This window comes from Tachyglossus aculeatus, chromosome 7 (genome assembly GCF_015852505.1).
Source record: "Tachyglossus aculeatus isolate mTacAcu1 chromosome 7, mTacAcu1.pri, whole genome shotgun sequence".
In the NCBI taxonomy this organism is placed as follows: domain Eukaryota; kingdom Metazoa; phylum Chordata; class Mammalia; order Monotremata; family Tachyglossidae; genus Tachyglossus; species Tachyglossus aculeatus.
Window position 1 is genome coordinate 19,058,433 of NC_052072.1, and position 16,583 is coordinate 19,075,015.

Below are 16,583 nucleotides of genomic sequence, written 5' to 3' on the forward strand. Positions count from 1 at the left end.
TCCAGGCTGTTGAGACTTGCTGCCCCCCAATTTTGGCTGGGCGAGGGCAGTGCCCCGGGCTGCCTGGGACAAAAGATCTCCCTGGGCCCCAACTCCCAGCCGATGGAGCCGAGGCCAATGGGACCATCCTGCCGATTACCTCCCTCGGACAGGGGGCCACGCCACGTGGAGCTCTGCTTGGCACAGCCCAGCCTGGAGTAGACTGTCCCCCCCACCCTCTAGAAGGGTTGGGCTGGGAAAGCTGTGGGGAGCCTGCTAGGGGCTGCCAAGCCCACTTTGAAATTATAAACCGGCAGAGATCCAATTGCAGCTCACCAGCCTCCTGTGGCCTCCTCCACCATGGGTTTTAGTGCTTCTTAGCCACCATTGCCACGACCGGCTGCAGGGGTGGCATCTCCCCCACCCACATGGGCCCTGGCCAGGGAGGGTGCCCAGCCTTACCTCTAGCCCCACTCCTGGCTGTTTCATGCTCACCACCCCCAGTTTCTGCTCTCCTTCTCCTCCCTTCCTTAGCCTCCCCCTTCTCCTTCCCCCCTCCTCCTTTTCTTCTCTTCCTCGTCTTCTCCCCTCCTCCTTCTCCTCCTCTCTCCCTCCCCAGAACACCTTCTCAGAAGACACACTGCCATACAGGTTAAAGGAGTTTTTTTTGATCTGCAGCTATATTACGTTTTTGGTGTGTGGCTCCTCAGAGCAGTGTGGCTCAGTGGAAAGAGGACGGGCTTTGGAGTCAGAGGTCACAGATTCAAATCTCTGCTCCGCCAATTGTCAGCTGTGTGACCTTGGGCAAGTGACTTAACTTCTCTGTGCCTCAGTTACCTCATCTGTAAAATGGGGATGAAGACTTTGAGCCCCCCGTGGGACAACCTGATCACCTTGTAACCTTCCCAGTGCTTAGAACAGAGCTTTGCACATAGTAAGCACTTAATAAATGTCGTCGTTATTACTATTTGGCCAGGCTTGTTCTACCCACGTGATTGCCTACAACTCCCAGAAGCCCTTGAGGTACTCACTTGCTACAATTCCCCCTGGCTCAGTCCAGGCCAGGGCCAAGAGCAGACTAGGCTGAGATCCGGGAAGGAGGAGGGCAGGCTGAGCTCTGGGTGGACCGGGCTGAGGATTTCAGCTTGGGCCAGGTCCACCACAATCTCAGGTCTGTCCTCACAGCCCCCTAAGGGATGGGGAAAAGCAGACCAGCTACCCCAGGCCGGGCCAGGGGTGTAGGAGGTTGTAGGGTGGCTACGTCCCAGCCTCGGAGTTTGGACGTGAACTGGAGCTTGCTCCCGGCTGGCCAGAGGTGCACCAGCTCGTCTCAGCTTCAGGAAGAAGCCTGCAATCAGCCAGGGCCTGAATAATGACCTAGTTTCTGCCCCGGCAGGAAAGGCCAAGCAGCCGCACCCCTGGGGGAAGCGCAAGTGGGGAGGGGGACAGCAGGGTTAGGGGGTGAGGAGGCAGAACAGCAAGGAGAAGGGAGAGGAGGAAACTCAGGTCCAATAATTGGGGCCCTCCCCCGTTTTCCCTCATGGCCAGGAGGCCCCCAGCCCTCAAGCCTGGCAACCTCAGGGAAGCACATATCTGGCACAACTACAAGTGATAAGTTAGAGGAAGTGGGCAGATTGGGGGAATTGCCCTGGAATGGAAGGGCCTGAATGAACTCAGACATCAGGATGCCTTTTGAGGACTGGGGACTATTTCAAGGGAGGGTGTCTTGGGGGGTTCATAGCCCATTCTCAGGAGACCCACCCCCCACTCCTCCTAAATTTTATGTGGCCCTGGGGATTTGGGAGGCTGGGCAGTGTCTTCAGGCCAAAAGGGGTTTGGGCTGGAGTATTGCCTGTGCCCCTAAGGAATATCGGGTTTCCCAGAGTGCCCCACGCACGAGGAGCAGTTCCCACCATGACTAAATAATAATAATAATGATGATGATGATGATGGCATTTATTAAGCGCTTACTATGTGCAAAGCACTGTTCTAAGCACCGGGGAGGTTACAAGGTGATCAGGTTGTCCCACGGGGGGCTCCCAGTCTTCCTCTCCATTTTACAGGTGAGGGAACTGAGGCCCAGGGAAGTGAAGTGACTTGCCCAAAGTCACACAGCTGACAAGTGGCGGAGCCGGGATTTGAACCCCTGACCTCTGACTCCAAAGCCCGTGCTTTTTTCCACTGAGCCACGCTGCTTCTCTAGATGCCCCTCTGACTAGGCCCGACCAAGGCCGGGCCAGATTCAGCAGAGCTCAGCTAGGTCGGGAACGAACCGGAGCCAGATTAGATTGGAAAAATCCAGTTCCTAGAGGGCTTTCTGGGACCAGCAACGAGCCCATGGACCCCATGGGTTTTGGGGGTCAGATGGTGTCAGGGCAGCGGTGGGGGGAACGTGGCTGAGAGAACCAGCCCCACGGAATGTGGAAGCAGAGAAGCAGCACCGATTTAGGCCCTGCCACTCTCTCCCAGATCCCTACTACCTCACCACTCCACCCCAAAGCCAATTCTCTCCCAGCCCTTCCGGCCGCTCCTAAATGAGTGCGACGGGATGGGTGCCGATTGGCCAGAAACCCTGACGCAGGCACCGGGGCCTCCGATAAGCTTCCCACACCCTGGCCAGGTTACCAGAGTAAATAATTCCCAGTGGAGCGGAAGGGTTAGAGCGGGGGGGTTGGAGCAGGATAATGGGGAAAGGAGGGGCAGGATCAGCTTAGACAGACCCTGTCTGCCCTGCCCCAAGAGAAGAGGGAGTGGTGGAAGGAGCCTGTGGGGAAGCCCCGGGATGTGTGGCGCCTGATCCCAGCAGCAGTTTCCCTGGGAGGGCTCCAGACAGTCTGGGCCCCAACTCCTGGGAGAGCAGAGAGGCGATAGTGAGGGGGCTGGTACCCCAAGAACTGAGAGCAAGGAAGGAACCCCAGAGCTGCAGAAGAACTTAAGGCTGATTGGCAAATGGGCAGGATGTGGCCCTTTCCCCTCCAACCTCAGTCAGACCACTCCCTCTTAATTGCAAGCTCATTCTGGGCCAGAATGTGTCTGTTTATTGTTATATTATACTCTCCCAAGTGCTAAGGTGCAGAAAGCTGTTCCTCAGAAATCTCCAGTGGCTGCCTGTCAACCTACGAATCAGGCAAAAACTCCTCACTCTCGGCTTCAAAGCTCTCCATCCCCTCGCCCCCTCCTACCTCACCTCCCTTCTCTCCTTCTCCAGACCAGCCCGCACCCTCCGCTCCTCTGCCGCCGCTAACCTCCTCACTGGGCCTCCTTCTCACCGGTCCCGCCATCGACCCTCAGCCCACGTCCTCCCCATGGCCTGGAATGCCCTCCCTCCGCACATCCGCCAAGCTAGCTCTCTTCCTTCCTTTAAAGCCCTACTGAGAGCTCACCTTCTCCAGGAGGACGTCCCACACTGAGCCCCCTTTTCCCTCTCCTCCTCCCCATCCCCCCGCCCTACCTCTTTCCCCTCCCCACAGCACCTGTATATATGTTTGTATGCATTTATTACTCTATTTTATTTGTACATATTTATTCTATTTATTTTATTTTGTTAATAAGTTTTGTTTTGTTGTCTGTCTCCCCCTTCTAGACTGTGAGCCTGCTGTTGGGTAGGGTCCGTCTCTATATGTTGCCAACTTGGACTTCCCAAGTGCTTAGTACAGTGTTCTGCACACAGTAAGCGCTCAATAAATATGATTGAATGAATAAATTTATTACTTTGTACATATTTATTTATTTTGTTAATGATGTATGTGCATGTAGCTTTAATTCTATTTGTTCTGACGATTTTGACACCTGTCTACATGTTTTGTTTTGTTGTCCGTCTCCCCCTTCTAGGGACCGTCTCTATATGTTACCGACTTGTGCTTCCCAAGTGCTTAGTACAGTGCTCTGCACACAGTAAGCGCTCAACAAAGGCAATTGAATGACTGAATGAATGCTCTGCACAAAGTAAGAGCTCAATAAATACAATTGATTGGCTGACTCCCACCCCTCCCCATGACCCAAATCCCAGAGACTGCGTAAATACACGTGCCTAAGCTTTATTCTCCTCCCCCACAACCACAGACCCAGCACCTTCTTCCCCACAGAAACACACCTGGACGGCCACACCCAGCCGGCTTTGTCTAACCCAAGCAGAGTTATCCCCCTTTCCCTTCTTCCCCCTCCCATCACCCAGCCATACTTCCCTCCTGGGCCCCAGATGCCAAACTGGAGTGTCCCAGTTTGGTTTCTCCCAGAGCCAGCAACCAGCGAGTCTGGGCTTGAGGTTTTGAGACTCTGAGGCGCTGGAGCAGAAACCACAGGCAGCATGGGAGAGATGGAGCAGGGGAATAGAGAGGAAGGGGAGATGGAGCAGTTGGTGAGGAGTAGAGAAGAGGAGGGGTGTTGGGGCAGGAAGAGTGGGAATGGGGGAAGCTGAGCGGGAGAGACGTTACCCCCGGGGCCCAGCTGCTCTGGACAGGTCAAGCCTCCTGTTCCAAATTGAGGATGAGGGGGAGGAATTGAGAAAAGCTGCCCCTTCCCCAAGCCATTGATTAGCAACTGGTCCCAGCTGGCCCCAAGGGATCCTCATGAGCAGGCGGCTGATGTCGGAGCCCTAGCAGTGGCCTGAGAATTTTGCCCTTAGGGTATCTAGTAGGCATCCAGTGCTGCCAATGCTCATGTTTCCAGGTTTGCTGCCTCCCCTCCCCTCCCCTTCCCTGCTCCTGGCCCCAATCCCAGGAAGCAGCAGCATTCAGTAGTCAATAATAATGGTGGTATTTGTTAAGCACTTACCACGTGCCAGGCACTGTACTAAGCTCTGAGGAGGATACAGGCAAGTTGGACCCAATCTTTGCCCTACATGGGACTCACAGTCTCAATCTCCCTTTTACAGGTGAGGTAACTGAGGCTCAGGGAAGTGAAGTGATTTGCCCAGGGTCACACAGCAGACAAGTGGAGTCAGGATAATAATAATAATAGCATTTATTAAGTGCTTACTATGTGCAAAGCACTGTTCTAAGCACTGGGGAGGTTACAAGATGATCAGGTTGTCCCACAGGGGGCTCACAGTCTTAATCCTCATTTTACAGATGAGGGAACTGAGGCCCAGAGAAGTTAAGTGACTTGCCCAAAGTCACACAGCTGACAAGTGGCGGAGTAGGGATTTGAACCCATGACCTCTGACTCCAAAGCCCGGGCTCTTTCCACTGAGCCACGCTGCTTCTCTAGTAGTCTAGTACAAAGAGCATGGGCTTTGGAGTCAAAGGTGATGGGTTCAAATCCCTACTCTGCCACTTGTCAGCTGTGTGACTGTGGGCAAGTCACTTCACTTCTCTGGGCCTCAGTTAGCTCATCTGTAAAATGGGGATTAAGACTGTGAACCCCCGTGGGACAACCTGATCATCTTGTAACCTCCCCAGTGCTTAGAACAGTGCTTGGCACATAGCAAGCACTTAACAAATACCAACATTATTATTAGTAGTAGTAGTAGTAGTCTGGCCTAGAATGCCCTCCCTCCTCATCAGACGGATAATTGCTCTCTCCCACTTCAAAGGCTTATATTGAAGCACATCTCCTTCAAGAAGCCTTCCCTGATTCAGCCCTCCTCTCCTCTTCTCTCACTCCCTTCTGCGCCGCCCTTACTTGTTCCTTCATTCATCCTCCGTCCCATCCCCACAGCACATATGTATATATCTGTCTATATCTGTAATTTATTTATCTATTTATTTGTATTAATATCTGTCTCCCCCTCTAGACTGTGAGCTCATTGTGGGCAGGAATGTTTCCACTTATTGTTATACTGTACTCTCCCAAACGCTTAGTACAGTGCTTTGCACATAGTAAGCGCTCAATAAACACGATCGAATGAGAATGCATAGTCAGCCGCAGGAAAGCAAGGGCCCTGCCAACTGCCCGGCCAGAGGAATCCCTGAGCCCTGGGGGTAGATGATGGGCAAGTGACATGCCCAAACCCCCGAGGAGCAAGAGCGGTAATTACAGCCTCTGAAACGGTCCCATACATAATAATAACAATGATGGCATTTATTAAGTGCTTACTATGTGCAAAGCACTGTACTAAGCACTGGGGAGGTTATAATCAATCAATCAATCAATCAATCGTATTTATTGAGCGCTTACTATGTGCAGAGCACTGTACTAAGCGCTTGGGAAGTACAAATTGGCATCACATAGAGACAGTCCCTACCCAACAGTGGGCTCACAGTCTAAAAGGGGGAGACAGAGAACAGAACCAAACATACCAACAAAATAAAATAAGTAGGATAGAAATGTACAAGTATAATAAATAAATAAATAAATAAATAAATAGAGTAATAAATATGTACAACCATATATACATATATACAGGTGCTGTGGGGAAGGGAAGGAGGTAAGACGGGGGGATGGAGAGGGGGACGAGGGGGAGAGGAAAGAAGGGGCTCAGTCTGGGAAGGCCTCCTGGAGGAGGTGAGCTCTCAGCAGGGCCTTGAAGGGAGGAAGAGAGCTAGCTTGGCGGAGGGGCAGAGGGAGGGCATTCCAGGCCCGGGGGATGACGTGGGCCGGGGGTCGATGGCGGGACAGGCGAGAGCGAGGTACAGTGAGGAGATTAGTGGTGGAGGAGCGGAGGGTGCGGGCTGGGCAGTAGAAGGAGAGAAGGGAGGTGAGGTAGGAGGGGGCGAGGTGATGGACAGCCTTGAAGCCCAGGGTGAGGAGTTTCTGCCTGATGCGCAGATTGATCGGTAGCCATTGGAGGTTTTTGAGGAGGGGAGTAATATGTCCAGAGCGTTTCTGGACAAAGATAATCCGGGCAGCAGCATGAAGTATGGATTGAAGTGGAGAGAGACACGAGGATGGGAGATCAGAGAGAAGGCTAGTGCAGTAGTCCAGACGGGATAGGATGAGAGCTTGAATGAGCAGGGTAGCAGTTTGGATGGAGAGGAAAGGGCGGATCTTGGCAATGTTGCGGAGCTGAGACCGGCAGGTTTTGGTGACGGCTTGGATGTGAGGGGTGAATGAGAGAGCGGAGTCGAGGATGACACCAAGGTTGCGGGCTTGTGAGACGGGAAGGATGGTAGTGCCGTCAACAGAGATGGGAAAGTCAGGGAGAGGACAAGGTTTGGGAGGGAAGACAAGGAGCTCAGTCTTCGACATGTTGAGCTTTAGGTGGCGGGCGGACATCCAGATGGAGATGTCCTGAAGGCAGGAGGAGATGCGAGCCTGGAGGGAGGGGGAGAGAGCAGGTGATCAAGTTGTCCCACGGTGGGCTTACAGTCTTAATCCCCATTTTACAGATGAGGTAACTGAGGCATAGAGAAGTTAAGTGACTTGTCCAAAGTCACACAGCTGACAGTTGGCAGAGCTGGGATTTGAACCCATGACCTCTGACTCCAAAGCCCGTGCTCTTTCCACTGAGCCATGCTGCTCCTCATACATCCGCCTCTCTCTTGGTCTGTTGGTCAGTCAGTCAGTCAATTGATCCATCAATCAACATTCATTCAATCGTATTTATTGAGCGCTTACTGTGTGCAGAGCACTGTACTAAGCGCTTGGGAAGTACAGAGATGGTCCCTAACCAGCAACAGGCTCACAGTCTAGAAGGGGGAGACAGACAACAAAACAAAACACGTAGACAGGTGTCAAAATCGTCAGAACAAATAGAATTAAAGCTATATGATTGTCGATCCATGTGTCAGTCAGTCTCCCTGCCTGTGCCCGCTGGTCGGTCAGTTGGTCTGCCCTCAGACCAGTATGACTATCATTCCATATGTCAGCCGGCCTGCCAATCTACAACCGACCTTCAGTCCATCAGTCAATCAGTCTGATTGTCTGAGGTCTGTAAGTCAATCAAAACCACCCAGCCTGCCTGCTGGTCCACCTTTCAGTTAATCAATCAGTTCATCTTTCTGGTCATCTGTTGGTCAGTCTGGGGTTGACTCTAAGTGGGGTGGCTTTTCTGTCTCCCTCTGTCTGTCAGTCAGTTTTCAGATAATGTCAACCTGCCACTGACTGTTGGTCAAACTGTCTCTTGGTCTGCCTGTCAATTCACTGTCGGTGAGCGGGTCACTGTCTACCTACTGATCATTAAGCGTGGCTCAGTGGAAAGAACCCGGGCTTTGGAGTCAGGGGTCAGGGGTTCAAATCCCGGCTCCGCCGATTGTCAGCTGTGTGACTTTAGGCAAGTCACTTAACTTCTCTGGGCCTCAGTTCCCTCATCTGTAAAATGGGGATGAAGACTGTGAGCCCCCTCCGTGGGACAATCTGATCACCTTGTAACCTCCCCAGCGCTTAGAACAGTGCTTTGCACATAGTAAGTGTTTAATAAATGCCATCATTATTATTATTAGTCAGTGTGTGGGTCAGTTGATGGATCTGCCGGTCCATCTGTCAGTCTGCCTACCATTTTGTCCATTCTGTCTGTGGGTCCACCTGTCTGTCAATCTGCTCAGGAGAGAGTGTCCTGGCCTGAGTCCACTGAGGGGTATTGGCTCCCTCGGCAGGCCCTCTCTCCCGATCCAGACGACGGAGTGGTGTCCGGTTCTCCACCCAGTCCTGCCCCTCCCTGGGCCCTGCAGCCCAGTCCAGGACCACCACTATTGACCCTGAGATGACCTGCAAGGGGAAGGGCTGGGATGCAGCCAGCCCAGTCTGAAGGGCTGGGAGGGCTCTGGGTTTCAGTGACCGCTCCACTCTTGTCCAAGCCTGTCCCTGGCCCAATGTGGAAACTGGGAGGAAGGAAGATGGGGAAGGGAACGGGTGGATGCGGGAGGAGAATCAATCAATCATTCGTATTTATTGAGCGCTTACTGTGTGCAGAGCACTGTACTAAGCGCTTGGGAAGTACAAGTTGGCAACATATAGAGACAGTCCCTACCCAACAGTGGGCTCATGGGGGGATGGAGTCGGGGAGAGGTGTAAGACAGAGAGTGAGGGAGATAAGACAGAAGGGAAAAGGAGAGGGAGAGAGAGGGAAAGGGCAGAGAGAAGGAACAGGAGGGGGAAGGGAGAAAAGGAGGCACGGGATTGGGGGATGAGGGAAGGCAGGGAGTCAATAGAGCGTTTGTTCCCTTAAGTGATTTCTTTTTGTTGTTGAAAATTGGCCTGAACTTTCTCAAGCAGCTCCTAAGAAATCCTCCTCTGCCACTCCCACCCTAGGCTCTCTCTCTCCCTAGGCTCTCTCTCTATCTTTCTCTCTCTCTCTCTCTCTCTTTCATACACTTTCGGGGATGCCCAAGCCGCACCCCAGCCTGTGGAAGCAGGATCAGGGAGTCTCCCAGGCAGAAGCAGGAACACCATCCCAGAGCCCACAGTTCACTGTGGCCATGCTCCTGCGTCCTGCCTTAACAACAGCCTGGAGACAACACAGACCCCCGGATTCCTGTTCTAGGGGGTCTCCCTTCCCTCGTTCTCCCCTCTATCTGGTCTCTGTCCCACTTGCTACTGTTCTGGCCCTTTGCTCCTCTCTAGCCCAGCCACAAAACTCACTCAGCAGAGGCTCCTGGGTGTGCTCCAGTGAAGGTCAGCCTCCGTCCACCCTCCCCTCTCTGACGATGGTGACACTCTGCAGTCCCGGCATGGGGCCCCAAAGGGGGTCTGCCTCCCCCCCAGACCTATCGTCTCCCCAGGCCCCACTCTGTCCTACACCCCGTCCCACACTCATGTTCAGAGCCCTGCTCAGGCCTCAGTTTCTCCACCCGGCCCCTGGCTGAGTCAGGCAGGGGCGGCAATGCTCGGGTCTACTCTGCCCTTGGCCAGAGAAGCAGTGTGGCTCAATGAAAAGAGCCCGGGCTTTGGAGTCAGAGGTCAGGGGTTCGAATCACAGCTCTGCCAATTGTCAGCTGTGTGACTTTGGGCAAGTCACTTCACTTCTCTGGGCCTCAGTTACCTCATCTGTAAAATGGGGATGAAGACTGTGAGCCCCCTGTGGGACAACCTGATCACCTTGTAACCTCCCCAGCGCTTAGAACAGTGCTTTGCACATAGTAAGCACTTAACAAATGCCATCATCAATCAATCAATCAAGCCGGAAGTGGGCGGCTGGAGGAGATGGAGGCCAACGGGGAGACGGAGGAAGTCCCCAATCCCCGCAGGCAGCACGGTCACGCCCAGGTGGTGTGTTCACGCTCCAGTGCTTGCCCTAATGGCTTCTGGGACTCGTGGCTTCCCAGCCCAAGGAACGGCCCCTTACGGGCAGAAAGCCACACGGGTCGGCAAGCTCCGGGCTGCCCCTCCTAGCCTGAGATGACACTTATGGGGGGGCCCTGAAAGGGTTAGGGGCCTGTCTGAGTCTGGCCCAAACTCAACAGGACTCAGCTTTGTGGGCCCCCCCACCCCCACCCCACCCCGCTCCAATCAATCAATCAATCAATCAATCGTATTTATTGAGCGCTTACTATGTGCAGAGCACTGTACTAAGCGCTTGGGAAGTACAAATTGGCAACACATAGAGACAGTCCCTACCCAACAGTGGGCTCACAGTCTAAAAGGGGGAGACAGAGAACAGAACCAAACATACCAACAAAATAAAATAAATAGGATAGAAATGTACAAGTAAAATAAATAAATAAATAAATAAATAGAGTAATAAATATGTACAACCATATATACATATATACAGGTGCTGTGGGGAAGGGAAGGAGGTAAGATGGCTCCCAAGGGAGCCATGACCCATGGTAAGCGTAAGCTGCCCCTCCCTCCGCCCCAGCTTTTACCAGGAAGTGGGGAACAAGTGGGGGAGGAGGGCAGCAGGGGACTCGATCCAGGTGGCCGCGTTCACTGCTGCCCAGGCCTTGCCACTGCTTCCCCTAAGAAGGCAGCTGGGAGACGAGGCCTGGCAGAGCTGACAGGAAGCAACTGGACCAGGCTGGAGCCGGGCGGGGGGAAGGAATGAGGAGCGACATGATCTAACAGAAAGATCCCGGACTTGGGAGTCAGAGGTCATGGGTTCCAATCCCAGCTCCGCCAATTAATAATAATAATAATAATGATGGTGTTTGTTAAGCGCTTACTATGTGCAAAGCACTGTTCTAGGCGCTGGGGAGATACAAGGTGATCAGGTTGTCCCACGGGGGGCTCACAGTCTTCATCCCCATTTTACAGATGAGGGAACTGAGGCCCAGGAGTGAAGTGAGTTGCCCAAAGTCACACAGCTGACAGGTGGCGGAGCCAGGATTTGAACCCATGACCTCTGACTCCAAAGCCCGGGCTCTTCCCACTGAGCCATGCTGCTTCTCTAATTGTCAGCTGTGTGACCTTGGGCAAGTCACTTTACCTCTCTGGGCCTCAGTTCCCTCATCTGTAAAATGGGGATTAAGACTGTAAGCCCCCCATGGGACAACCTGATCACTTTGTATCCTCCCCAGCACTTAGAACAGTGCTTTGCACATAGTAAGTGCTTAACAAATGCCATCGTTATTATTACTATTATTCTAATCCCAGCTCTGCCACTTGTCTGCTGGGTGACCTTGGGCAAATCACTTAAATTCTCTCTGTGTCAGTTCCCTCATCTGAAAAATGGAGATTATTATTAATCATTATTATTATTATTATGGTATTTGTTAAGCGCTTTCTATGTGCCAAGCACTGTCCTAAACTCTGAGGTAGATATAAGGTAATCAGGTTGTACACAATCCATGTCCCTCATGAGGCTCACAGTCTTGATACTCATTTTACAGCTGAGGGAACTGAGGCACAGAGAAGTAAAGTGACTTACCTAAGGTCACACTGCAGACATGTGGCCGAGTGGGCATTAGAACCCAAGACTTCTGACTCGCAAGCTCATGCCTTTCTTCTGATTCAAAACCTGTTTTCCCTCCTACTTAAGACTGTGAGCCCCATGTGGTACCTGATTATCGTGTATCTACCCCAGGGCTTAGTATAATAATAATAATAATGATGATGATGGTATTTGTTAAGCACTTACTATGTGCAAAGCACTGTTCTAAGCGCTTGGGGGATACAAGGTGATCAGGTTGTCCCACGTGGGGTTTGCAATCTTAATCCCCATTTTACGGATGAGGTAACTGAGGCACAGAGAAGTTAAGTGACTTGCCCAAGGTCACACAGCTGACAAGTGGTGGAGTCAGGATTCGAACCCATGACCTCTGACTCCCAAGCCCGTGCTCTTTCCACTGAGTCACGTGCTTGACACACAGTAAGCGCTTAAACACCAAAATTATTGTTATTACAAAGAGGCTCTTTTAGGGTCTGAGCTCACCAGCTCTTCTGCCTTCTCTCCCATCCTCCCTCCTTTTCCCTATAGCTCTAGGGTAAAAAAAAAAATGTGGTATTTGTTAACCGCTTAACTATCATCATCATCATCAATCATATTTATTGAGCGCTTACTATGTGCAGAGCACTGTACTAAGCGCTTGGGAAGTACAAATTGGCAACATATAGAGACAGTCCCTACCCAACATTGGGCTCACAGTCTAAAAGGGGGAGACAGAGAACAAAACCAAACATACTAACAAAACTCCACATACTATGTGGAGGCACTGTACTAAGCGCTGGGGTGGGTACAAGCAGATCGGGTTGGACACGGTCCCTGTCCCACGTGGGGCTCACAGTCTCAATCCCCATTTTACAGATGAGGTAACTGAGGCACAGACAAGTGAAGTGATTTGCCCAAGGAGCAGAACCAGGATTAGAACCAAGAACCTTCTGACTCCCACTAGGCCATGCTGCTTCTCCTCTTCTTCCACCTCCTTCTGAGTGCCCAAATGGGATGGGGCTGGGAGGAGGATCTTCCAAGATCCTTCCGTTCAGTAATTTCCAGGTAATCCCTCTGGAGCCAATGCCAGCGTGAGCAGGGCTGCAGCTGCGGGCCAGAACTGAGGGAGACACCTTGTTTCAACCTGCCCGCTGCCACCTGCGTGAGAGGCAGCATGGCCTAGTGCAAAGAACACAGGCCCGGGGGTCAGAGGTGTCGCCACATGTCCGCTGTTCGAATTCGGGTTCTAATCCCGGGGCCGCCACACATCTGCTGTGTGACCTTGGACAAGTCACTTCACTGCATAGTGGCTAGAGCCATCTTGGGAGTCAGAAGGACAAGGGTTCTCCTCCCAGTTCCACCACACGCCTGCTGTGTGGCCTTGGGCAAGTCACTTAACTGCCCTGCGCCTCCATTACCTCATCTGTAAAATGGGGATTAAGAATGTGAGCCCCATGTGGGACAGGGACTCTGTCTAACCTGATTCGCTTGTACCCACCCAGTGCTTAGTACAGTGCCTGGCACTAACAAGCACTTAATGAATACTGTAATTATTATTATTAATTATTACTCTCTGTGCCTCAGTTCCCTCATCTGCAAAATGGGGGTTCAGTATATTATAAGCTCACGTGGACAAGGAATGTGTCTGTGCCTCAGTTCCCTCATCTGCAAAATGGGCGTTCAGTAGATTATAAGCTCATGTGGACAAGGAACGTGTCTGTTTATTGTAGTATTGTACTCTCCCAAGTACTTAGTACAGTGCTCTGCACATAGTAAGCACTCAATAAATACGATTGAATGAATGAATGAATGAATGAATGAATACCTGTTCTCCCTCCTGCTTATTCTGTAAGTCCCATGTGGGACCTGATTTTCTTGTATTTAATAATAATAATAATGTTGGTATTTGGTAAGCGCTTACTATGTGCAAGGCACTGTTCTAAGCACTGGGGAGGATACAAGGTGATCAGGTTGTCCCACGTAGGGCTCACAGTCTTAATCCTCATTTTACAGATGAGGTAACTGAGGCACTGCAAAGTTAAAGTGGCTTGCCCAAGGTCACACAGCTGACAAGTGGCTGAGCGGGGATTCGAACCCATGACCTCTGACTCCCAAGCCCGCTTGGGCTTAATAATAACAATTGTGGTATTTGTTAAGTGCTTTCTGTGTACTAAGCACGGGGGTCGATACAAGCAAATCGGATTGGACACAGTCCCTGTCCCGCACTGGGCTCCCAGTCTCAATCCTCATTTAAGAGCAAGGGCTTGGGAGTCAGAGGTCATGGGTTCAAATCCCGGCTCCACCAACTGTCAGCTGTGTGACTTTGGGCAAGTCACTTCACTTCTCTGTACCTCAGTTACCTCATCTGTCATTTAACTTCTCTGTACCTCAGTTACCTCGCGCTGCTTCTTGCTCTAGCGCTTAGTGCAATGTGTGACACATAGGAAGCACTTAAATTCCACAATCATCCCTTCTAGACTGTAAGCCTGTTGCGGCAGGGGATGCGTCCGCCAACTCTGTCGTACTATACTCTCCAAAGCACTTAGTACAGTACTCTGCCCATAGTAAACACTCAATAAATACGTGGCTCAGTGGAAAGAGCCCGGGCTTTGGAGTCAGAGGTCATGGGTTCAAATCCCGGCCCCGCCACTTGTCAGCTGTGTGACCTTGGGCGAGTCACTTAACTTCTCTAGGCCTCAGTTCCCTCAACTGTAAAATAAGGATGAAGACTGTGAGCCCCACGTGGGACAACCTGATTACCTTGTATCTACCCCAGCGCTTAGAACAGTGCTTGGCACATAGTAAGTGCTTAAATACCAACATTATTATTATTATATTATTATTATTATTATTATTATTATTATTATCTGCCTGCTAGCCTGTCTTTCATTTGTCTTTCTGCCCTCTCTGGTCTCTATGTGTCTCATCTGGCCCTGTGTTTAGAGACCCTGGTTCAGGACGACAATACCCTTGTTTCAAAGGCCCCAGTCCTGCTGGGGGTGGCTGAACTCCGCTGGAGAGGCCTGTGGCCCTCTCCTGAAGCACCTGCCAAGCTATCCCAGTGCCCGGACATCCGGGGTCAATTTGTCCCCTCACCCCAGGGAAAAGAGACCCCTTTCCCGAGGCCTGTGGTGCCCATCCCCCTTGCCCAGCATTCCTGAGCCCGGCTGGTCTGAGGCTCTGCGGGACTTGGGTGTGGGAGCTGAGGTGGGGGGCTTCCGAGGCTTGGGAGGGGGGATTTCTGCTGCTCTTGGGCTTAATAATAATAATTGTGGTATTATTATTAAGCCCAAGAGCACCTGTATATATGTATATATGTTTGTACGTATTTATTACTCTATTTATTTGTACATACTTATTCTATTTATTTTATCTTGTTAATATGTTTTGTTTTGTTCTCTGTCTCCCCCTTCTAGACTGTGAGCCCGCTGTTGGGTAGGGACCGTCTCTACATGTTGCCAACTTGTACTTCCCAAGCGCTTAGTACAGTGCTCTGCACACAGTAAGCGCTCAATAAATAGGATTGAATGAATGAATGAATTCGTTAAGTGCTTACTGTGTACTAAGCGCTGGGGTGGATATAAGCAAATCGGATTGGACACGGTCCCTGTCCCGCATTGGGCTCACAGTCTCAATCCTCATTTAAGAGCAAGGGCTTGGGAGTCAGAGGCCACGGGTTCAAATCCGGGCTCCACCAACGGTCAGCTGCGTGACTTTGGGCAAGTCACTTAACTTCTCTGGGCCTCAGTTACCTCATCTGTGAAATGGGGATTAAGACTGTGAGCCCCACGTGGGACAACGTGATCACCTTGTATCCTCCCCAGCGCTTGCACATAGTAAGCGCTGAACAAATGCCATCGTTCTTATTTTACAGATGAGGTAATTGAGGCACAGAGAAGTGAAGTGACTTGCTCAAGGTCACCCAGCAGATGAGTGGTGGAACCGAGATTATGACCCCTGACCTTCTGAGTCCCAGGACAATGCTCTAGCTGCTGTGCCATGCTGCTTCTCATGAGAGTGGCTGTCTGGCCTAGCCTGGGCTGGGCACCCTCTGAAAACAGCCAGACAAGGTGGGGCCAGGCAGCTCCCGAACTCCGAAAGCTGCCCCGAGCCCCTGCCCTGGGTCCTGGGACCCCAGGGTAGGAGTGAGAAGACGGTAGGTACCTCGAAACTTCTTCGGGGGGTTGTCTAGGTCGCCCGCAGCCGGCTCCACCACACAACGATCGTCGACCAGCCTACGAGACAGATGCAGAAGCTCAGCCGCCGGTCCCTTCGCTTCCAACCCAACCTCTCCCCACCAACCTCCCCGCTGCCCGGGCCCATAGGTGTGGGCCCAGCTGCCAGGCTCTGTCACTGGCAGCATCGACACCCATCCCAGGCTCCCCTCAGGTAGCTCAACTTTGCCCACAGGTGCCAGCTCAGAGAGAAACTAGGCTGCAGGTGAACGTGTTTGGGAGTCAGAGTGGAGACTCCATTCCTGACCCAGTTCCTGCTGCCCCAAGCTTCCCACTCTTGGTGGGGGCCCAAGGGGGATTCCCACAGCATCCCCCCACCCTGGGGATGATTCCACCCCCTCAGTCCCCTCCCCAGCATAATACCACCTCCCCGGGTCCCAGAGGGGAAAACCGGCCCAGAGGGAGGAGTAGGAATTTTCCCAAGTTGACACTGCCAGGCAGGGTTGGGGTGGGCTCTCAATGCTTTGGCGTGGATTTTCCAGTTTGGTGGGTGTGGAAGGACAGTTGCTGGACAGAAGAGGGTAGAGCAGAGCATGGGGGTCATTTTTCCTGCAGAGGACCCCATTTCTAAGAGCAAAGATGATCCTGAGGCAGGGCCTGGTCTGGCCCAGATAATTAGGCATCTGAGGCAGACAGTCCCAGCCCCCTATCTCTCTCCCAGTTGCTCTTTGGGGGCACAAGGG

General features: G+C 52.1%; 1 protein-coding gene across 1 annotated transcript in view; it reads right to left on the bottom strand.

The window, feature by feature from the left end:
* Positions 1-16,583, bottom strand: part of ITPR3 (inositol 1,4,5-trisphosphate receptor type 3) — a 95,112-nt gene that overhangs the window by 60,439 nt on the left and 18,090 nt on the right. The window contains exon 2 of the mRNA XM_038749658.1: positions 15,830-15,900. Within this exon, the coding sequence (XP_038605586.1) occupies positions 15,830-15,900 (71 nt within the window). The remainder of the gene's footprint in view (positions 1-15,829; positions 15,901-16,583) is intronic.